This window comes from Pseudorca crassidens, chromosome 7 (genome assembly GCF_039906515.1).
Source record: "Pseudorca crassidens isolate mPseCra1 chromosome 7, mPseCra1.hap1, whole genome shotgun sequence".
Lineage (NCBI taxonomy): Eukaryota > Metazoa > Chordata > Mammalia > Artiodactyla > Delphinidae > Pseudorca > Pseudorca crassidens.
The window spans coordinates 18070100-18093947 of NC_090302.1; the positions used below are offsets into that span (position 1 = coordinate 18070100).

General features: G+C 44.5%; 1 protein-coding gene across 2 annotated transcripts in view; it reads right to left on the reverse strand.

The window, feature by feature from the left end:
- The window catches only part of PAPPA (pappalysin 1), a 254987-nt gene that overhangs the window by 95847 nt on the left and 135292 nt on the right, over positions 1 to 23848 (reverse strand). For both annotated transcript variants that reach the window (XM_067743528.1, XM_067743530.1), the window contains one exon: positions 13367 to 13560. In XM_067743528.1, coding sequence (XP_067599629.1) covers positions 13367 to 13560 — 194 coding nt within the window. The remainder of the gene's footprint in view (positions 1 to 13366; positions 13561 to 23848) is intronic.

Sequence of the window (23848 nt, forward strand, 5' to 3'; positions counted from 1 at the left end):
CTACCTCGTAGAGGGGTTGGTGGGTATAAATGTGCTAAAACGGTGTGAACCTCCGGGTAGAGGTCCTGACATGGAGTAACCGCCTTGAGAGCTGGACCATTCACACTGCTCCTATCATTATTATCAACTATTGTTAGTACTATTATGTCATTGGTATTACTGTCATTTATTATTGTTTAGTCATTCCTTTTCATCTCTCCCTTCATTATTTTTATTATCAAGCAACATTCCATTATATGTATATACGATCGTTTATTTATCCAATTCACCAGCTGATGGACATTTGGTTTGTTTTCAGTTTTTGCCTATCATGAATATACATATACATATACATAAATATATATATCTTGACCCTTAGTATGGACATGTTTTCTTTTAATACCTAGGAATACAATGGCTGGATTACACTGCCAAATTGTTTTCCAAAGTTATTGTACTTTGTAAATTACTACCAGCAGTATATGAGAGTTCCAGTTCCTCCATATCCTAACCAACACTTGATATGGTCAGCTGTTTTAATTTTAGCCATTTTAATAGATGTATAGCAATATCTCACTGTGGTTTTAATTTTTACTTCTCTCATGACTAATGATATTGAGCATCTTCTTCGGTGAAGTGTCTGTTCAAATATTTTGTCCATTTGTCAAAATCAGTTTTCTTTATGTTAGGAGGTCTATTTTCTGGACTCTCTATTCTGTTCCATTGATCTGTTTGTCTATCTTTATACCAATACCATGCTGTTTTGATTACTGTAGCTTTGTAATAGGTTTTTTTAAAAGTATAATTGATGTTAATACAATGTTGTGTTAGTTTCAGGTGTACAGCAAAGTGATTCAGTTATACGTACATATATCTATATATTTTTTTCAGATTCTTTTCCCTTATAGGCTATTACAAAATATTGAGTATAGTTCCCTTAATTTTGTATTCCTCTTCCCTTCTCCCCCACCTCTCCTTCCTCCCTTCTTTCTCTTGCTCTTTCACACCTTCCTTGGCTGGGCCTCTCACTGGGAGGCCTGTCTGAAGGCAAACCATACACGCTCAAGCCAGACAGACAGCCCTTTATGTTTCCATCAATATCCATAGAAATCTAGTCATGAGAACATCTCTAAGACCAGAGTAATAAGAGGCAAAAGGGTAGAGCCTTTTTCCTGGGGCCTGGCCTCCAGTAGCTGTTTCCTACTTTCTGTGCAAAGCTGTTAACACAACAAAGTGCAGATTTGGTTGTAAGGTTTTTTTTTTTTTTCGCGGTACGCAGGCCTCTCACTATTGTGGCCAATCCCGTTGTGGAGCACAGGCTCCGGACGTGCAGGCTCAGTGGCCATAGCTCACGGGCCCAGCCACTCCGCGGCATGTGGGATCTTCCCGGCCCAGGGTACGAACCCGTGTCCCCTGCATCGGCAGGCGGGCTCTCAACCACTGCGCCACCAGGGAAGCCCTAGTTGTAAGTATTTATCGCATGCCTACTGTGTGCCAGGCCTTGTTCTTCATCTTGGAACACACAGCAGTGACCACACATTTTAAAAAAATTCTTGGGGAAAGTGGTGTGTATCCTGGAAAGTGCATGGGCTGTGGAGGCTGAAAGCACTGGCTTTCCTCCTGTTCCACCACTTGGAGAAGGGGACCCTGTGTGGAGCTTTGCTTCCCTATCTGTGAAATGGGAACACAGTTCTTACTACACAGATTGGTTATAAATGTTTAATGCAATAACTGAATTGAATACATGTAGATAGCAGTTATTATATGCCAAGCAATGTTCCAAGTGTCTTATGCGTACAGTTTTCTGGAATACTCACAATTGCCACTTGATTTTCCTATTTTACAGATGAGGAGACTGAGGCCGAGAGACCATGTAACTTGCCCTAGATCTCACTATAGGTGGCAGCACTGGGATGTGATAGACTCTAGACCTGCTCCATTAGGGTAGCTCAGTATCTCCCTGTGGCTATTTAATTTTAAACTAATTAAAATTAAAAATTCAGGTCTTCCCTGATGGCGCAGTGGTTGAGAGTCTGCCTGCCGATGCAGGGGACACGGGTTCGTGCCCCGGTCCAGGCAGATCCCACATGCCGCGGAGCAGCTGGGCCCGTGAGCCACGGCCACTGAGCCTGCGCGTCCGGAGCCTGTGCTCCGCAGCGGGAGAGGCCACAACAGTGAGAGGCCCGCGTACCGCAAAAAAAATAATAAATTAATTAATTAAAAATTCAGTTCCTCACTTTCCTGAGCCACATTTCAAGGGCTCAAAACAAAAGGTGGCTAGAGGCTACAGTGCCAATATAGACTACTTCCATCGTCACTGAAAGTCCTATCAGACAGCTGAGCTGGAGCCTGGGCTCTCAACACTGACACAGTTCTGCCTTCTCTGGAATATAAACTCCTGACCATAGGTCCCTGACGCATGTCGGTTTATCTCCTTCCTTACATTGCTCTGCATTGCTTTTCTCTTCCTGGACCCCTTGCCCCAGGAGGCTACATTGCAGACCTGGGCATCACCCAAGCAGCCTCCACATTCCTGAGAGCAGCATCCTGCCAGCAGACCAGATCTCTCCCAAACTCATGCTCTTTCCCAGGATGGAGAGAAATGCAGGCATCGGCCCAGCATCCCCTTCTGCCAGCTGCACACATAGGGCCAGTTTGGGTAAAGGGTTCTGGGGTGGGCAGGAGCCCCAGGGAAGTCTTCGTTGGACCACCCTGGCAAAGCAGCATACCTCTCAGCACGGGTGCCTTTCACTTCCCTCTCTGAGTCCATCTCTCCCTGAAAAATGAACACGCACTAGTATATCCAGGAGCATCTGGCACTTAGATCTGGCTGAAGAATTAGGTGCGTTTTAAGAAATCCGTGCCTAGGGTGGCGGAGAGGGTAGAAAGCCTTTACTGGTCTTGGTCTGGTTCTATACGTAGCATATGCAGGTTAATTTAAAAAGTAAGGATGTTGGGATGGAGAGTGGGGGGTAGGGGGTTTGAAGAACAAACACAAACAAATGAACACACACACACACAGACACACACAGACACACACACATACACACACACACCCCAAAAGCAAAATCCTACGCACAACCAACATCCAACTCCCCCTGGAACCCCATCCTTTGGGCCTGGCTTGAGAAAGTTTACTTCCAGAATTAGAGAAATGAGCATGTGGTTTTGGGGACAGAATCCAATACCGCCGAGGCAGCGGGCTCAGCAAGCTCGACCGGCGGCTGCTTCCTGCGCGCATTACAGTCTCTGAGAGCGAACGCTGTTTACATATTTTACATGTTTCTTGGGTACAGGACACGAAACTAAATTACACAGCAAAGGCCATGCTGGCTAAACACCGGTGCCCCTGCTTAAAACAACAACAACAATTGAAAAAAAAAAGAAAATGAAAGACGAGGATGGAGAAGGGTCTTGAGGGAGCCTGAGTAGATGGCAGGGATAGAAGGCAGGAGTCTGGTCCTGAATGGATCAGGAGGGAGAGATGACGCGCACGATACAGACAGTGAGATGGGAGTGGGTCAGGCTTGGAGAAGCAGGGAACACGAAGGCCTAGGGGGTCTTCCTAGAGGGGCTGTGGAGTAAACTGGCCCAGCTGGGTCTGCTCTCCGTGAAGAGCCAGTGGAAGCAGCCCCGAACCACAAAGCCTTGCTTGTTCCTGGGCTGCAAGACAAGAGTCAACTGGCAAGTGAGAGCCTTCCCTGCTCCATGTGGCACCTTCCCTGGTAACCCATGCATGTCTGCTGCAAACGCCAGGCGTTGTATTCACGCACACCCGTCCCCCTCAGTGTACGTCCCTCTAAGGGTTATTCCACGTGTCCATGTATCACAGCAGTTTGCCCAAGTTCTTCTTTTCTTCTTAGAGGTACCTATTCCAGTGTTCCCTTTCCTCCGTGGACACTACAGACGGCGTGAGGGCAGCGGTTGAATTATTCATCTCAACCCCAATCCCCTGCTGAAAAGGATGCTTTGGACATAGTAGGTTCACAAGAAGATTATAGTGGGTTTTGAATCCAAACATCAGAACCCTTTCATAACAGATAGGGGATGGAGGGCTTTAGGGAAGTTATTTAATCAAAGCCAAATCTTAATTAAGTGAAGTAAGACCAAGAGACTTTCAAAGTCTCTCTCTCTGCTTAGATTTCTGTGTCCCAAAGAGTGTTCCTTTAAAAATAACAACAAAAAACTCAATTGTTCCTAATTGGATCCCACAGTTGTTAAGCTTCATGGGCAGAAAGAAGCATTTCTTTAAAAAGTTTTCAGCTGCCATCAGAAGGAAAACCAGATTTGTGGATCAACTGTCTCATCCTTGACAAGCATCTGCCGTATGGACGCTATCACCCCTGCTTTATAGATAAGAGATCGGGCAGAAGCAGAGAACCGGCTTGCCCAGAGTGACAGAGCTGGTGACCCCAGAACTGGAAGCCAGGCTGAGCTGATCCTACATCTCATTTTTTTCTCTAAAACTCTCATCATTCAAAGTTTTGGGGGGCCAATCATAGCATCTGACATTTCATAAGTTTGAATAAATATCGAAAGAGCGAAGGAGTTAAGGAGGCAGAGAAAACGACGGGGTGGAGGAGAGCCTGTTAGAGTCCTTTGCTGGGTCCTGAACAGTCTGGTAGATTTAGAGTCCCCCCCAGCCCACGTTTCCAGGACAAGTTCAGGGAGTTACAGCCACCAGTGCAGGGGGCTCCTTTCTGATGCAGGAGCTGGCTTTTGCTGCCTTGGAGGGATTTCTGGGTGCCCCACACCAATGGGACAGACTGTAACAGACCATGGGACTTTCTGTTCCATCTCCTTAGATGACTCACACATGTGCTCTTGAAAAATTATTCAGAAACCACCAGAAGAAAGCAGATCCCTTGGGTATTTGGGAAAACTGCTTGGAATCTTCTCTGACATTTCGGCACATCCCCTTGGCCTCCCTCCTCTCCCTCCACTGGCAGATGCTGTCCCATTTCACCCGTGAGAAGACCTGCACACGCCGGTGAAGGGACACGTTTCAGCAGTGACCTCAGCACTGGGTGCTGAGACCACGATGGCCCCTTGCCCTTTGCCAATATAATCATCTGAACAGCATCAGAGAATTGTTCGTCCATGCAAGATTTCCACGTGGGGCTGTTTCAATGCAATACCAGTAGCGGGTGCAAGAAAAGAAAGAAGTAGAAGGAAGAGTGGCACAGGGGAGATCCTTCGCCTCCCGCACTGAAGGCAGCTCTTCATTCTGAGAGACGAGAAGCAAAACTTCTCAGTTTCAAAATGTGCTTCGACCCCACTCGTCCAGGGTTTGACACCCAGGAGGTGTTCATAGATGTCAGTCTTCATCCTCAAATGAACGTCTGATCTGTTGACCCCCTGCTCAGAACCTCTGAGAAGCTCCCCCTCGAACTCGGGATAAAGGCTAAATTTCAAGCATCTGAAGGACATCCCCGCATCATTTTCATAGCCCATCTCTCTTGACTTCCCCTGAATTTCTTATTGGCCTTTGTTGGATGTCTATATGTCTATCTGCCTGTCTGTCTCCTTCTGTCTGCCTCTGTCTCTCTCTCTGACATGCTCTTCCTTGCACACCCCTCTCCTACTCCCAGCTTAACCTTCCAGTCACAGCTCAGCAATCACTCCCAATGGAAATATCTCCCCACCCTCCCCTCGGTTCCCCTGTCCCAGCACTTCCTACACTGCGTTGTGGGTGCTTGTGGAAAGACTTCTTACCCTTATGTCCAGAGAACCCGGTGGATTTCTACTCCCTTCCTCTGGACACAAGGATGCAGAAGACACAGATAAATGGTCCCTGCTCTCCGGGTGAGCCATCAAGGGATGCACACATCTTGCGATTCCCTTACTGACATCTCAAGGTTTTCTGGGTACAGCACATGGTTTGTGACAAACCTGTAAATGGAGCAAAGTTTCTTCTTCCATCTACAATTGTCCTGTTTGTGCTTTTCTTCATTTTCTCTCCCATAGCCCAGAAGTAATCAGACATGGATTGGATCCAAAATCTAGGAAATCTTTTTTTTTTTACACTCAAGGTTTGGCAACTGAAAACATTTCCTATGTTTCTCCCGTATTTTCATGTACGCTTTTTAAGTGACTTTCTGGAGAGGGCAATACTTAACCCAAAAGAACGACTGCCCTTAGATAGAGATGTAGGAAGCATGGCAGAAACAGTAGGGCAGTATTTGGGGTCCTGGAGAGGGGGGTTCCCACTTTCCTTGTGTTCCTTGAAAGCACGCTACGTAAGAAAAGACGCAAAAGACAGCTCTCCTCACTTGTTTTCCTGTGTCAGCCATGGCAGCAGGCGTGAGCTGCCTCGTCCTGCACCTGGGCTCCTGTGATGAACACAGTGGCCTGAATCCTGGTTCTGCCTCTGCCTCTTAGAAGTACGAATCCCCAAACTTGTCAGTCACTCAGCTCCCTGAGCCTTACGGTCCCAAACTGTAAAGTGAGAACAGTGACTCCTATTCTTGTAGCCGTTTAAGCAGGATTCAAGGAATTTGATGCAGAGCCTGGATGAACTCGGTAAATGTTATTTTTATAATTTGTCCAGGACCTTCTGAAAGTGGGCAAAGGACTTTTCCATCCCTGCATGCTGGCTTTCATCCCTGCTGGCTGAGGAAGCTGATAGCAGTGTGGTTTCTTCCTCAGGGAAACTTCCTCTAAATCTCATACTCTCGGGTCCTGCCTGCTACTTCCAGTTGGACACACCCCTCCCATGCAATAGTGAGCACTGTGAGGGCTACAAAAGGACCAGCACTTCTTTGGAGTTTCTCAAAATGCCTGGTACAGTCCTGAGCATGCAGGAAGCATTTGGTAATGCAGCTGTGCTTATTCACTCAAGCAGATGCTGACTGAGCTTCTGTGCCGTGCGGGTCACCGTGGGTGGCTCTCGTGTGAGGGTGTGCAGCGGCGGGCCTAACATGAATGCAAGAGGGAATTAACATTTGCACTACCCGATGAGTGGAAAACGAACAACAACAGAACAGTTTTCTCTGCATTTACTCCCTTAATCCCCACCAAGTAGAGGCTATCATTCCCTCTTTCTAGAGGAGAAAACTGAGGTCCCTGGAGGAGTGATTTGCTCAAGATTCCCAAGTAAGAGGAAAAGCTACGAGGGCAAAGTCACCTCTGCACGATTTCCACTTGACCCCATGAATGCCCATGTTCTCTACCTACTCAAATTTCTCAGCGGAGGATTCATATATGTTTCCCTTTAATCAAATGAATAAATGAATTAATCCCTAAAGACAAATTAGGATTTGCATTTTAATAGAGGCACACAGTCTTATGGACACGCCAAGGAACAGGCAATAGTGACTCAAAGTGAGGTGGCAAAGAACTGATACGCCTTATGCCCTGAGAAAACCATAATTCAAAAAGAGTCGTGTACCAAAATGTTCATTGCAGCTCTGTTTACAATAGCCAGGAGATGGAAGCAACCTAACTGTCCATCATTGGATGAATGGATAAGGAAGATGTGGCACATATATACAATGGAATATTACTCAGCCATAAAAAGAAACGAAATTGAGCTATTTGTAATGAGGTGGATAGACCTAGAGTCTGTCATACAGAGTGAGTAAGTCAGAAAGAGAAAGACAAATACCGTATGCTAACACATATATATGGAATTTAAGGGAAAAAAATGTCATGAAGAACCTAGGGGTAAGACAGGAATAAAGACACAGACCTACTAGAGAATGGACTTGAGGATATGGGGAGGGGGAAGGGTAAGCTGTGACAAAGCGAGAGAGAGGCATGGACATATATACACTACCAAACGTAAGGCAGATAGCTAGTGGGAAGCAGCCGCATAGCACAGGGAGATCAGGTCAGTGCTTTGTGACCGCCTGGAGGGGTGGGATAGGGAGGGTGGGAGGGAGGGAGACGCAAGAGGGAAGAGATATGGGTACATATGTATAGGTATAACTGATTCACTTTGTTATAAAGCAGAAACTAACACACCATTGTAAAGCAATTATACTCCAATAAAGATGTAAAAAAAATAAAAATAAAAGGACAAAATGCGAAGCCGGAAGGATTAAGCCACTAATATTCTTCATCCTAAATCATGGGATATCTGGAGTTGCCTCTGTATATTCACTAATAAAGCTGACTGTATGAGACTACAAAAAAAAAAAGAACTGATCTGCCTCACCGTGGGCTGGTGGGTACAAAGTCAGAACCAATCACAAAGCAAGGAGCGACACGCAGGCCTTGTCCTTCTCCTAATGCAGGAATCTCCTTGAGTCACCAGCTCAGCCTGAGTGCCCCGTGACGGGGAGCTCTCGGTATCACAAAGCACTTCATCTCACTGTGGATAGCTCTCATTCTCAGAAAGGTTTTCTCAACTTTGGCCCTTAAGCTACAGCCCTGGAAATGCTTAGTCTAAATGCTACCCTCAAAGGATCAAGCAAATACACTGGTTGGTTGACTGAAGGTCTGTAACCCCTGGGACAGCGCTGTGCATTCTGACAGTCTTCATGCTTCCAATGCCCCCTAGGCCATTGCAGGGGGAGGGAGGGGCCTGTTTGGACCGGAGGAAACGGGCTTGGGGGGAAATGCAGGCGGTGGGGGCAGCATGAAGGAATATCTGCATCTCACTTTGGCAGCCTACGGTGTAAAGCACCGGAGAAAGGTGAGACGTGGAGACAAAATGAGAACAAGACGAGATCTCTGCAAGCACTTCAACCCAATCGGGCTGAGGTTCCCAGAAGAGAGAGAACTCAGTACTTTCGACTCGTTTCCATTTTTGTTCTGTCTCAGGGACCTCTTGAATTCCAGCTGGGCCAGAAAGGTGCATGGCCAAAATACCCAAAGAATGTCCCCTATTATAGAATGTTCAGCGCACGGTGCAGAGCCGGCAGGTTTTGATACTTCTGATAACATGTGGATATAAGACTCAATGTTCGGGGTGGAGGAGCTTGGCTCTAACCAAATTTGGGAATCTTGTTTCAGGAGAATGGACAAGAGAGACTGGGAACTATGAGAAATGGAGGGCTCACACGAAAATGAAAATGGAAGTTTGAACCATTTTCTAGACTCATCCAGCACAAAGAGTGAGGTGTCTCTTCAGTCGCCACAGTGGTCACTTGCCCGCTTCCTCTGACAGGCTGCTCCTCTCGATAGCATCCTCACGCTCCAGTCTTGCGCGCTAACAAGGTCAGGGTTGGGTCTTTTACTTTGGTTTCTTCCGCGGGCTCCAGCCCAGACCTCGGCACAGACCTCCAATAAACACCTGCACTTACCATTCTTCCAGCGTCAGGGAAAGACAGAGAGTGGGACGAGACTGGTTTGTAAAAAGGAAATGGACACACCTGAGGTCATTTCATCACTCCCCAACCTGGTGGAGCATCGTAGCGAACACCAGGTTACCAGGAACAGGGCCACTGAGACAGGGAAAGGGAGCGTCCTGAACTCAAGGTGTGGGCAGTGCCCGGGAAGTCTGTATGAGGAGAATTCAAGCACTTCATGGAGCGTGCACAGTACCACCAACACAAAGATCTGTCCATCCACGACTCTTTCTGCTCGATTCACAGCGATATTCTGCAGGAATCCAGTTACTTGCAGCTCTTAGACAGGACGGCATATTCCCAAGCTCCCAATGTCACCTTCCACGAGCTCCTTTTAATCCTAGATTTTCCACTATGGGCTGTGTGATCCTGGAGAAAACACTCCACCCCTTAGTTTCTCAGAGGTAGGTAATAATTCTTTCCTTGAAGAATGGCGAGGGGGTTGGCTATGAAGTGTGTATGAGGGCCCAGTACAGTGGCTGGTGGACCTCGACAACCACTGGTTCCCTGCCCCACCCTCCACCCTGTGCTTTGGTACTCACTCTCTGGATAGGGGCCCCTGCATCTACACGGCCTGTTCCTGTAGGGTGTTCATGTATTTGTGCCTGTGCATGCCTGTCTGTATGTGTGTAAAAGAAACAGAAAGAGAAAGAGAGAGAGGAGGGAGGAGAAGGACGAGTGTATAATTGTGCTGAGGGAAGGTAAGGGGCACACGGTGCGTCTAACACCCCCCAACTCCCTCTCTCAAGCCATCAACCTCTTCACTGGAGGCACTGACAGGGTGAAAATTAACCAGCAGCCTCCTCTAATCACTGTACAGGGTAATGAAGGCCACGGTTAGACTCCTTCCTCTTCTCTGTTGTCAGAAGGGAGCTATGTTTACACTCCAGGAAGAGCCTTTACTCAGTTATGCAGGTTGCGTGTGTGTGCGCACATGTTGGCTTGTGCATGATGCGGGCGGTGTGTGAATGACTTCTAGGCACTTGCTTTGAGACAGGGAACTGGGGGGACTTTTGTTCTGCAGGCCTCCAGGCCGCCCTGCCCAGCCCTGCGCCCAGACGGCACACACATCCCCTACCCTGACCCTGTATTCTCCAGTGAGTTGATCTCATTATGGCAAATTTAGTTACAGCTGAAGTCTCCTTGTAACAAAGATTATGTCCAAGCCCAGAGTAATGGAACCTAGTCGATTTCATTAAAATAAAATTGGTTACAATGAATAATTCAATAGGATGATTTTGTTTCCTCATCTCCTCTTTGTAGATCGAAGAGCTAGTATTTATAATGATTTTTTTTAATTGGATTTTTGTTTAGGAAGAGATAATCACCCATGATTCCTGACAGCCCCCTCCTTAGGAGACTGGAATAATTACCCCACAAAGTCTCTTTTCAAATGCTAAGACTGGAAAATTCTTTCTCTCCTTTTCTCACATTAGTAGCAATAAACTTTGGGTGGTTTTTAAGCACAGCTGCTACCTCAACACCTGCTCATGTGAGATTCTGAGTGTGTTAATAATACCCTTGTTTGAATGATGTTTTTTAAACATTTCTAGGAACTGGATGGAGGTGCTGAATTTGGAATTCCTGGCTCTATTGCTGGCCAGCCCTGCTGTTCCTGAAGCAGAACACTGTGTGAGAGAGGTAGCAATGTGCGTGCGTGTGTGTGTGTGTGTTTGTGTGTGTGCGTGTGTATCTACGGTCAATTAAATACACATCTCCCGAACTCCTAGTCTTATCTAGACCTGTGCTTGAAGATGGGGGAACAAAGTGAATAAAACCTCAAAACTGTTTTCACAAAACTAGCAGTCTAAAGGGGGAGCTAGACACAGAAACAGGTAATTAGAGTTCAGAGCACGGGTGTAATCAGAGATGGATACGGCAAATACAGAGGTGGCACGGGGCAGGATGAGGCCTACACAAGCACTCATTTATTCATTCATTCGTTTGTTCGTTCGTTTGTTTGTTCATTCATTCATGCACCCGGCTGGCACTACACATGGGAAACGTCAGGGAATACCACGCTTCCATTCCTTTCCATCCTCCTTGGGGCAGTTGGAAGCAAATGAATGAATAAAGGATCTAATGCATGTAAACACAACCAGATAAATGAAAAAATGGTCCAATAAACACTGTAAGTGAGCTTGGACTCCTTTTGTACCTCTTCCGATGATTTTCACTGGGCCCCAGAAGGTCACGTCTCTCTTTCATCTAGAAACCAGGCCTCCCCCCAACTACCCCGCCGACCCTGAGTCAGGGAAGCAATATTAGAGAGGAATGGCTAGGAGTAATGGCTCATCTGCAAGGCCAGGAGGGAGGTCGGCCTCAGAAACGGCTACGGGGCCAGGCAGTAGGAAGCACTGAGTCGTGTCTCTGGGAAACAGGGATCTCGGAAGAAGGCAGGTGCTTGTTCAGCAGGATAATTGGAAAGGGGGCTCTGGGGACAGTATAGCCATCCCGAGAATCACATCAGCTCTGGTGGCCCCAACACTCTTGCTCCCTCAACTAACCTGACGGTCCCTTGGGGAAGAACCTTGGGACATAACTAGTGCATTCGGGGACTAAGGAACGAGTCACAGCTTTTTAGAGTTGGGAAGGTCCTTGCAGATCATCCAGCTCAACTACTCTCTAACTTAAAGATGGGGAAAATGGGGCCCAGAGAGGTGGGAACACTAGCCCAAAGCCACACAGCAAATTCATGGTAGAGGCACTGTTAATTCACGGGAGAGTGCTCAAGGAGCACACAACTTGACACTCTGCCCCCCTCGAAAGTGAGACTCACCCCAAGAATTTGTTCTTATCCCACTGAATTCCAGTGGTATATCCAAAATGGAGAGCTTTCCCCAAATATAACTTACAATAGGTAGGGACACAGGAGGACCGTCATTACCCCTACTATGCTGGTGTTTCTTGCCCTTAACCCTTCCATGTCCAATCGCTGACAAACAGGTCTCATGAGACCTTGGAATTGCATTTGGCCACTTGCAGCAACATGGATGGACCTAGGGATTATCATACTAAGTGACGTAAGTCAGAAAGAGAAAGACAAACACCACATGATATCACTTCTATGAAACAGAAACAGATTCACAGACATAAAGAGCAGACTTGTGGATACCGAGGGGGAGGAGGGTAGGAAAGGAAAAGACTGGGAGTTTGGGATTAACAGATGCAAACTAGTATATATAGAGTAGAGAAACAGCAAGGTCCTACTGTACAGCACAGGGAACTATATTAAATATCCCGTGATAAACCATAATGGAAAATATTATGAAAAAGAATATATATGTGTAGAACTGAGTCACTCTGCTGTACAGCAGAAATTAACACATCATTGGAAATCAACTACATATCAATAATTTTTTTTTAAAAAAATGACTTTATAAAAAATTTTGAAAAAAGCATTATAAGCAAAGTCAAAAGAAAAACTGCAGACTGGGTGAAAGTATTTTCAACGTACATCACAAACAGGAGCTCATCTCGCTGGTAAATAAACCACTTTTAACCATCAGGACGAAAAAGTCCAAAGTCCCAATAGAAAAATGGGATAAAAAGACTGCTCATAGAAAAAGAAAGGAACACGACCATGATACACACAAAAAGAATCTCAATTTCACTGTAGTAAAAGAAATGCAAATTAAAACAACGTGAGATGACATTTTCTTACCTATGGAGACAGTAAAAATCCAAAAGTTGACAATACACTCTGTTGTTAAAATTGGAGAGAAACAAACACTTTCATACATTCCCGATAAGAATATAAAATGGTACAGTCCTATGGAGGAATATTTGATAAAAATATGATAAAGTTATATACGCTTTTTTTTTTTTTTTTTTTGGCCACGCTGCGCAGCTTACAGGATCTCAGTTCCCCCACTAGGGATCGAACTCGTACCCTTGGCAGTGAAAGCGCGGAGTCCTAACTGCTGGACTGCTAGAGAATTCCCTATATATGCATTAAAAAAAAATTATATTTGGCTAGAGATATGATCAAGTGGCCATGTCCAATGACACTGTCTTTGTGATGGGCAACCTTGAGGGGCAGAGCAGAGATTCAGAATGTCTGCAGGAAATGTTACGTGTGGCTGGGAGCTTACCTGGGATGCTGCTGGTTGGCCGATGATGACCCAGCCTGGGCACTGCTGGTCTTGATGGGATACGGAAGCGTTGGATGCCCATTGATCCAGGAACCCCTGGGGCGTGTAGACACCACAGTCTTTGATGCTAGTTTTTTGTTCAAACTCCTCACATACCCCATCACCATCATGGAAGTAGCACCGGCTGGGTTCATCTACAGGAGATAGACATAGAAGGGAGAGACCAGATCAATGTTTGTTCTTTGTCCTCATCTGTCATCAGCAGCTATGGAATCAGATCAGCAGAACCATCAGCATGGTCAAGCCCATCACTGAGAGTCACAGTTGAATATTATTCAGTCTTTAAAAAGAAGGAGATCTTGCCATATGTGACAACATCAATGAACCTGGAGGACATTACATGAAAGACAAACACTGTATGATTCCACTTATATGATGTATGTAAAACAAACTCATAGAAGGAGAGAGTAGAATGGTGGTTGCCAGGGGCTGGCAGGAGGGGGTTGAGATTTCAGAGTTACTGTTCAATGGGTATAAAGTTTTAGTTATGCAAGATGAATAAGTTTTAGAGATCTGCTGTACAACACTGTGATTATAGGTAACAAAACCGTATGTACACTTAAAGATTTGTTAAGAAGGTAAACCTTGTATTATGTGATTTTTACTACACACACACAAACAAAAGTTGACAAACATTTCCACCTTCATTACCCCAAATAAGCCCCACAGCAAGCTTGTGAGAAAGATGTTATTATTTAAATTATTATTTTAGTCTTCCAGATTAGGAAACCGAGATCCCACATATCTTTAATAATTTGCCCAAGGTCATTCAGTGCGTTCATGCCAGACCCTAGTTTCAAACTCAGGCTTTCCACTGTCCAAGTTCTGGGTACGTTATCTGCCACCACAGAACTTCATGGTCTCAAACTGAGGTTTATTTAACTCTAGAGGATTACAGTTTGACATAAAGAGTGCACTGATACATGAGAGACTCTGGCTTCAGTCCCAGGTCTGTAACTAAATTGCTCTGTTCCTTTAGACACATCTCTTTCCCTCTCTGGGCTCAATCATCATTGAAGGGGATGAAACTACTGAGACTCCAGGAGCCCTTCCTGTCTAATGTGCTAGGCTTCTAGGGCCTTGTTGGATATATTAGGTGTTTCAGTTAAAGGCCAAGTGAGTTCTCAAGCTCCCATGTGATTCAAATCCCAGCAAGGAGTTCTGCTTGGGACAATTTAAAGCTGCAGCTGGCTGCAATGATGCTCACTTAGCTGCAAGAACAAAGATCAGAGAAGCACAGAATTAACTGGATGCCTTCTAAGTAAGTAGGACATACACAGTACACGTTTCTTGGTGTTGCAATATAGAACCACACAAGGAGAAATCTGGAGGTAGCCGTCCAAAAGAGATCACTCTGCCCAACTTTTAATAACTTGAATGTCAGGCATTCTGTGATACTTCCCCAACTCTGCTAGGAAAAGCTGAGTGCCCCCTCCTATGTGGGTTCCTATTTTACAAAGATCCCCATCTTTACACTTATCACACTGTGCGGCCATCATGTTTACATACAGCAGCTCCTTCAAAAGGCAGTGAGCTCCTCAAAATCTAGTCCCTATCCGGTGTTTTGGAGTGACCTTATAATTAATCATCCAAATAATGCACTTTGAGAGTGAGAGAGAAAGCTAGTAAAAACTGTCCAGGCGATAGGCACATATACTGAGAAAATCTAAATACCGCAGAACATATGGTCACCCTGAGGATACTGCTTGATCTAGGCCATCCTTCCCCTACTTACTACAAAATGATGGCGTGAAGCCCCATTTCTAACCAGGGTTTGGCTTCTGCCCCTTATATTAGCTATGTAACTTTGCACAATTAGCGTCACTGGTCCCATCTGTAATACAGAAATCACTGTCCCAGCCAGGACAACCTCTCAAGATAGCCATACAACTTTCATAAGCAATGGACAGGAATGAGCTTTATTCTAAAATAACGGTCAAGGGACTTCCCTGTCGGTCCAGTGGTTAAGACTCTGCCTCCCCATGCAGGGGGTGTGGGTTCGATCCCTGGTCGGGGAGCTAAGATCCCCGATCTCTCACCGACATGCCTCGCGGCCAAACAACCAAAACTTAAAACAGAAGCAATATTGTAACAAATTCAATAAAGACTTTAAAAATGGTCCACATAAAAAAAAAAAAAACCTTAAAAAAATAAAAATAAAATAATGGTCAAGAGAAAAGATACTCTTCTCCTAAGGGTTCAATTTATTCCTAAGTGGCTGAATTGAATCAGCTTATAAAATCAGTACTCACTTGAAACCCTTTCAAGCAGCATTCCCCCAAATAGAAAGAGCCCGGGTCAAGTAGAAATAAGACTTGGATTTCTGTGATGCTGACTATCTGAAAAAAGGAATCATTGAATTCAGGGGCAGCAGAATGTTGAGCCCCTTCCAAGCTCCAAAATCCCTTGTTTATTTCTGCAAACAGTTTACATAGTGAAATACTATCAAAAGAGCCAGAATAAATCAGTCCATTATAATTCAATTATTTAAGGATGAGTCTGAGCCAGCTGAGGACTCCAGTGACCAGTAGCATGCACGGCAGTTCAAGCATGGAAAGAATACAGGCTCAGCACTTCTCAGTAGCTCCAACCTCTTGGTGAATGGAGCCAACTTACATATAATAAAACTCAGGCCCCATCCAAGAGTGATGAGCCATCAATCCAGACTTCACTCTTTAGAAACCCAATAAAGGCAACTGCATAGGGCATAGGTTTTGGCATCAGACAAAAACTAGGTTCAAATCCGAATTCTGCCATATACAAGCAGCACAGGGCTTACATAACCTAACCTCTCTGAACTTCATTTCCCTCATTAAAAAAAAAATGGAGATAATATTTATCCAGCATTGTTGCAGTGGTTTCATGAGATGATGTGTACAATCCCAGCCCCTTCACCTATTTTATCGAATGGAAAACTAAGAGCCGTAGGAGGTAAGGCATCTGCTTCCAGACAACAGAGAGAGTTGGTGGTAGGGCTAGAAGCAGGATCCTGGACTTTTGATATCTAGCAGAGAGGTCTTCCCCCTGCACACCGTATCTACAGAATAATGAAGGCACACCCTGTTGAGGATAAGGTCACGGGGTTGCCGGACTCCTGGGACCACCTTTCTTTTCCTCGAATATGAAGACAAATAGGGTAAGATTATCATAAGATCACCCATGATCTGCTCTCTAAGATAAGTTGATTCATGTCCTCATCAAAGAGACCTCAGAGTGGCAGGAACTGGGGCTAGAGTTGAGTTCTTGTGAAGGTTAATTTCTTCCTGATTATGCTGAAGACCTCAAACTATCTGTCTGCTTAGAGCCAGTGGACCCTGGAGGTTCTGGAGGAGAGACAGAGGTAGACATAGGTAGGTAAATATGTACTTAGATAGGCAGTTATATGTAGTATGTAGTTGATATATAGATAGATAGGCAGAGGGAGGGTTAAAAGAGGGCTAGGAAATTGGGGGAAATGGGAGAGGGAGGGAGGGAGGAAGAGAGGAAGGGTGAGGGAGGGGGAGAGAGAGAACTGTTTTCTCCCCCAAGATTCTGCTGACAAAGCTGCTGTGAGTCCCTTTTTTTGAATAACATCCCTGCACTCTGCTATTCAGTTTCTCTTGCTACTAGAGTCCCAGGGGCCCTTGAGCTGCATCTGCCAGTCTTCATCTGGGGAATTCTCTCTCCCACTCTACTCCCATGCCCCCAGGACTGAAGAAAGGAGGGTGGGGAACGGAATACAAATGTGTGGCCAGGAAAAACAAAGGCAGCAACAACAAAACAATAAAACAAAACCAGCCTTCCTGTTTTCATTACACCATTTTATGTGGTGCTTCTTGAATGCTTTATGCTGGGAGCTGACCAGGTTTCAGGGAAAAGAGCTTGAAGTCAATACCAACGTCCGCTGAGCATCCTGCCCCCTGCCTTCTCAGGTAGTAGCTAGGTGGCGCTGGTAATGATACATCCCACAGGGAGGGGTACTGTGAAAACGAATACTTGTTGAATGAATGAATGAGGAAAATTCAGCACCCTCGATGCACATACTCTCGTCCAAATATAGTTTAGGCTCTGTACCCTTTGAAACGTTTCTTTAGACTGGGTCTCAGGGTGAAGGGAAAGGAACTGGGACACCAGTGGTGACTAGCTTACAGTGGAATTCCACTGGGCAGTCCGATTTCTCCATCTTACCCCACCTTCCCCTGATACGGGGGTACTCCTCATTTCAGATTCGCTCTCTTTCACGTAGCGAGACACTTAGAAATCTGCTCTAACCAGCTAGGAGACTTGATGTTGGTGGGGAGACACTGCCAGGTCTGTCTTCCCTGGTTGAGCTTTCAGTTGCCAGAGATGAGCTCAGCTCCAAGAGCCCAAGGCACATGGACACTCTGTAACCGGACAGACACAGCTGATGGCAATTCTCAATGACTTAATTTTCAATTTCCATCTGTCTGAAGCATCAGGATGAACTGCCAGGCCTCTGCACCCCTGAAGTATGTCTGAAGGACACTATCTGAGATAAGCAGGGATTGTCACCCCTGTTTGAAAGCTTGGAGAGCCAAGTCTCAGGGAGACGAAACAAGTTTACTTTTAAGTATAAGCAAAGGCTGGCATTTGAGCTATTGTTAAGAGTTCTCATCCTTGAAGTTAGAAGCCTTGGATTCAAGCTCCTTATCTGTCCCTGATTACTGGATAAGCATGGGCATGTTATGTCATCTCCCTGTGCCTCAGTTTCCCCATCTGTGAAATGAAAACAAGATTACCTTTTAGACTGCCTCAACAAAGTGCTGGGTGTGTTCAAACAGCATAATAGACTTAGAGATGGAAAGTGACACGAGTCTTAAAGGAACAGGGCTTATTCTTAACCGTGATGATACTGGGGTGAGGTAGGGGGTGGAGGAGAAGTCTTCTTAATTAGAGATGTCTACTTTTGTTTACCCAGCCCTAGATCCTAAGGAATCTTCAAGAATAGAAATGATTGAAGAGAGTGCATGGGCTACTTTCAATATAAACAGCAAGGAACCAAGTAAACCAAAAAAAAAAAGGGGGCGGGGGGGGAGCAACAACCTGAGGAAAAAGAACATAATTAACTTACAGCGGAACTATCTCAACCCAACTGGGGGACGCTGATTACCTTACCTTGACTAGAAACTTTGGTCATTTGTGATACCACTGGAATCCTGAAGATCCCACAGAACTTACAGACTAATGGTAAATGCAGGTAAAGCATTTGATATACAACAGGCGATCAATAAATGGTCTATGATGATGATGATTCTGGAGCCGAACGTGATTATTTCATGTTATGTATGGGGAAACTGAGGTTCGCAAAGTTGAAGTAATTTTCCGAAGGCTTTAGAAGAAAATTTGCCAGAACGTTGGTGCTTAAGCCCATAATACAATCCTTTTCTACTGCACCGTGCCACCCTACCAGATCGGGTTTCCAGTATATAATTCTGGAACAAAATGGTTTGTTATCTTTAACCAAGTTTCAATACTACTTTTGGGAATCTCTGATTTCACTTTTCACAACAGCCCCTGGTATGGGCTAAGTATAACAAGTCTGAGAAGCTAATGGGGTTGCTAAGTCAAGAGCCCACTGAGACAAGAATCAGACTACCTGCGGGTGGAGAGATGAGAGTTATAAGTAATAGGAGATGGATGTGGTTTAGGACTCAAGGAGGATACAAAGAATTTGAACACACACTTGTTTCAGTGGCCAGCCTTCCAAAGGATGGGTAGATTTACCTATCTTTCTAAACTTCTTGTTTACGAAGATGGGTCAGCTTTTGAGAAGTTAGCATCTGTTTCTATTTCCAGCTGAGAGAACAGGATTGGCATTGGGATATTCTCTTTTAGTCCAACGATGACTATTTTTTCTATTTTTTCAACACCAGAAAAAATAGTATTTTTTAAGTTCAGTTGTTTGTTTAGGATGGGTCCAACCACAACAAACTTCATGCCGCATAACAATTCATCCAAACAACAACAAAAAGAGACCAAAAAATGTACAATCGTTGTGTCCAAATAATAACTTCTTGGAACAGGGGAAACTGGGTGGAGTGCTTAAGCCCTGAAGGCTTACAAAGGGGGAAGCTTGAGGCAGGGTGGCGGCTGTACTGGTAAATGTTTCCTCTGGAACAGAATATCTGGATTTTATATTGCCTATCTTTTAAAGGCTTCAAGGCAAACCCACATCGCTGACCTCACTTAGTTCTATTCAAACCAAGGTTTGTTCTTAACCTTCACCACCAGATCAGCCTGTCCAGAGTACAAAAGACAGGGTGGTGAAGGGCTTCTGAAGAACCATGAATCCGCTAACAAGCCTCAGAGGCCCAGTAGGTCTGCTGAATCTGAGGAGTTTAAGGGGGCTTCTGGTTCCGTCAAGGGCTGGCCCCATACCAAAGCGGGCCAGAAATTCCTTCCTGTGTTTCGGTGGGACAACCAGGCGCCATCTAGCAAACCCAAAGCACTAGGAAAAGAAGAGTGAATCTGGACGTCGTCTCAAATGATCACTCCAGCTCCACGCCCACAGAAAGCACGCTCAGGACAGCCTCCCCTCTGTCCACTCGCCCCCTACAACACTCTCATAATTGGCTTTGGGTCTTCCCCACTTCAACACCTTCTCATAAAACAGCCTATGAGTGATTAACCTAAATCTGACCATGTCTGAAATTCTTAATTGACTCCTGCAAAATTTGAGCTTCCCCATCTAGCACTCAAGTCCTTTTGTAATTCAGCTCCAACTTCCCTGTCTATTCTCATTTCCAACCACACCTCTACTCTAAAAGCATAGAGTTCCTTCCCAGAACTCACGCCTCAGAGCTCTCCACTCCCCTCTTATTTCCTTAGCCTGAAAGGCTAGCAGTCCTTGCCTTCGCGTCTTCCATCAAGATCTAACTCTAGCATCTTCAGCCCCGTGAAGCCTGACCTGTCACTCTTCTGCATCACTACTTGTCTAGTACAAGCCATTTCCCTTTATTCCCTGAGTCACGGTTCTCTTTTTCCAAACCAGCAAAGAGGATATTGCCTACGTAAAAATTGTTAATTAAAAAAGTGAGCAATGTACATTTTAAAAATTTAAAAAATTAAAGCCTCCCTTCAGTTCACATATCCTTACCATTCTGTCTTCTACTTCACATTTCCCTTTCCATGATTCACAGTGAAATTTACTGAGGGTTATCTAAACTTGCATTTCCCACTTTCTCTCCGGCAATTCACTCTTCAGTTCACTCCCATCTAGCTTCTGAACTCACCACCCCACAGAAATCAATCTTGTCAAGGTTACCATTGACCTCAGCATTGCTAAAACTAACTATGACGTCCAACAGTCCTGAAACATGTGAAGAAATCGCCCATTCCTTTCCTCTTGAAGTACTCCCCTCCTGGATTCCACACCACCATGCCACCCTAATCCCTTCTGGCTCTCAGCTCTTCCCACACAGACTCATTTGCTGTCTTCTGCTTCCCTCTGCTAAATGCTGCCAGCTTTCAGGGTGAGGTCTTGGGCCCTCTTTTTCTTATCTATCTACAGTCTCTCATCCAGTCCCAATGTTTAAATAAAAATGTTAGAGTATGGATGTGCCGATGACTCAAACATCTCTTTAGGTATGACCTCTTCTCTGAGTCCCAGCTGCCTGCAATGCCATCTCTACTTAAATATCTATTTAAAGTCATCACAAAATCAACATGTCTGAAATGTAAAATAGATAGCTAGTGGGAAGCAGTGGCATAGCACAGGGAGATCAGCTCGGTGCTCTGTGACCACTTAGAGGGGTGGGATAGGGAGGGTGGGAGGGAGGGAGACGCAAGAGGGAAGAGATACGGGAACATATGTGTATGTATAACTGATTCACTTTGTTATAAAGCAGAAAGTAACACACTATTGTAAAGCAATTATACTCCAATAAAGATGTAAAATTAAAAAAAAAAAAGAATTCTATCACCCAGTCATAAACTTACATGAAACCTCTTTCAAAAAGAATAAAAAAAAAAAACCAAAATCAACATGTCTAAAATAAAAGTAATGGTTTCTTCCCACAGTCCTTTGTTCCCCATCTTAGTAAATGATAACATTGCCTGACAATGGCCAGACTAAAACCTTCTGAGTCATCTCTATTTTTTCAGTTCATCCTCCAATACCACATAAAGTCCATGAGCCCATCCTGTAGACTCTTTTATCTCAGGATATTCCAAAAAGATCCACTATTGCTCCATCACTACCACCCTAATCCAAGCCACCATCACTATGGCAATGCTTATTTCACCAGAGTCTCTTCTATCTGCTCCCAACCCTCCCTCCTCCAGAGCACAGCTAGAGCGCTCTTTTAACAACATAAACTACATCAGGCCACTCTCCAACCTAAAACTCCTCGCATGGAACAAAATCCAAAGACTGTATCACAGCCACGTCCCCACTTTATCTGACCATCTCCTACTATTATCCTTCTTGCTCACTGCCTTCCATTCATTTACTCATCCGTCCATCCATCCATTCAACAAGTATCTATTCCGTAAATAAGCCAAACTTGTTATTGTTCCAGAAATCTCGAACTTGATATTTACTTTACCTGAAACACTTTTTCTCCCCTGGCTTTTTACCTGAAACACTTTTTCTCCCCTGGCTTTTTTCACAATCTCTTCTTTTCTGCACTGAGGGTTTAGCTCAAACATTACTTCCTCAAATAACAACCCTGCCTACTTACAGTGAGCTCACATCTTATTCTTCCATCCCCATTAGAAAGTAGCACACAATCTTATTTTATTTCTTCACAGTATTATTCACTATCTAAAAATAAATTATATTTATTATTGTTCTCCTCCTTCTAGATGACATAAGTTTCATGGAAGCTTATCTCAAAACGTACCCCTTTCTTTAGGATCAAGAAAACTGCCTCCCCATATTATGTAATTGATATTTAAGAATAAATGAATGAGGGACTTCCCTGGCGGTCCAGTGGTTAAGACGCCGCACTTCCACTACAGGGGGCGTGGGTTCGATCCCTGGACAGGGAACTAAGATCCCTCATGCAGCACCGTGTGGCCAAAAAAAAAAAAAAAAAAAGAATAAATGAACCTATGAATGAATGAATGAGTGATTGTGTATAGCTCTTGGATTGTAAGATATTTCTGGGCTGGCCCCAATCACACTTCTATTTGCACCCCTAATTCTTAAGACAATGCCAGTCTCATAGCAGGTACTCAGTCAATGATGAATTAACAAAGTTCTTTCGAGTTTCAGAATCTCTGTTATTGATTGTATTGAAGAAGTCTCAAACTGATTTGAATCTGTTTCAGTAGATTGTACTGTGGAAAGATTTTAATGAAAATATTAATTATAATATCATATTATAAATCCTAGCACATACTGAGGAGGAAAATCCAATGCTATATAAAGCAGCCCATGTTATTTTTTTCCCATAAGACATCTCACCATCTGCCCTACATATTGTTTTATTTTCTTTCTTGACTGAATCTGCAAAGAAATGGAATATCTGGAGAGAAAAGGCGGTGCACACTAGACTGAAATTTAATAAAGATATTTGATGGCCTTAGGAATTGAAACTTGAAGATACATTTACATCACCTTGAATTTAGTATAGTTTTTTGAATAGGCTAAAAGATTGTAAGCAGAGATAGTGATCCTAATAAATGACAATACATCCAATGTGCAGAATGTTCAAAGCCCTGAATGATTTTCAGCTGGGTCTATTTTGGTTGCCAGCGTGATCTCATAATATGAAAGAGGAGTAAAATTCAGTACCGCAGTGAATGACACAGTGGCCATGAAACAGGCATCCTAAGCATGGACAGGAGGAAGGGTGCTACCTAGGACCCAAAGGCCTTTAAAAGTATGAGCAGGAAGTAACAAAATGAGATTTGTTTTGCATGATATAAGCTAATAATAAATGCAGAAGAATAATCTGAAACACTCATATGCAGAAAGTCGGCAAAAAATGGTTAAAAAAAAAAGGTGATAAAAGATAGCAAACTACAAATGGAGTATCAGTGGTTTTAATGTGATCTCATCAGTCCACACCAAACAGAGAGAGAGAGAGAGAAAGGAAGGGAAGAAGGAAGGAAGGAAGGAAGGGAGGGAGGGAGGGAGGGAGGGAGGGAGGGAGAAAGAATGGGACACTTCCTCAAGATCAGCAGCCTGGTCGAGAGAACTGGAGTCTAAAATAAATGTCCACTAATATACCCATAGCTTTGACCAAGCCATTTCCCTCTCTGGGCTACAGTTTCCCCTTGAGTAAAAAAGAAAGTTAAATCAAACTGTTTTATGATTCCCTTCAACTGATTCATTCTAAAATGTATTTGCGGGCTTCCCTGATGGCGCAGTGGCTAAGAATCCGCCTGCCAACGCAGGGGACATGGGTTCGAGCCCTGATCCGGGAAGATCCCACATACCTCGGAGCAACTAAACCTGTGCGCTGCAGCTACTGA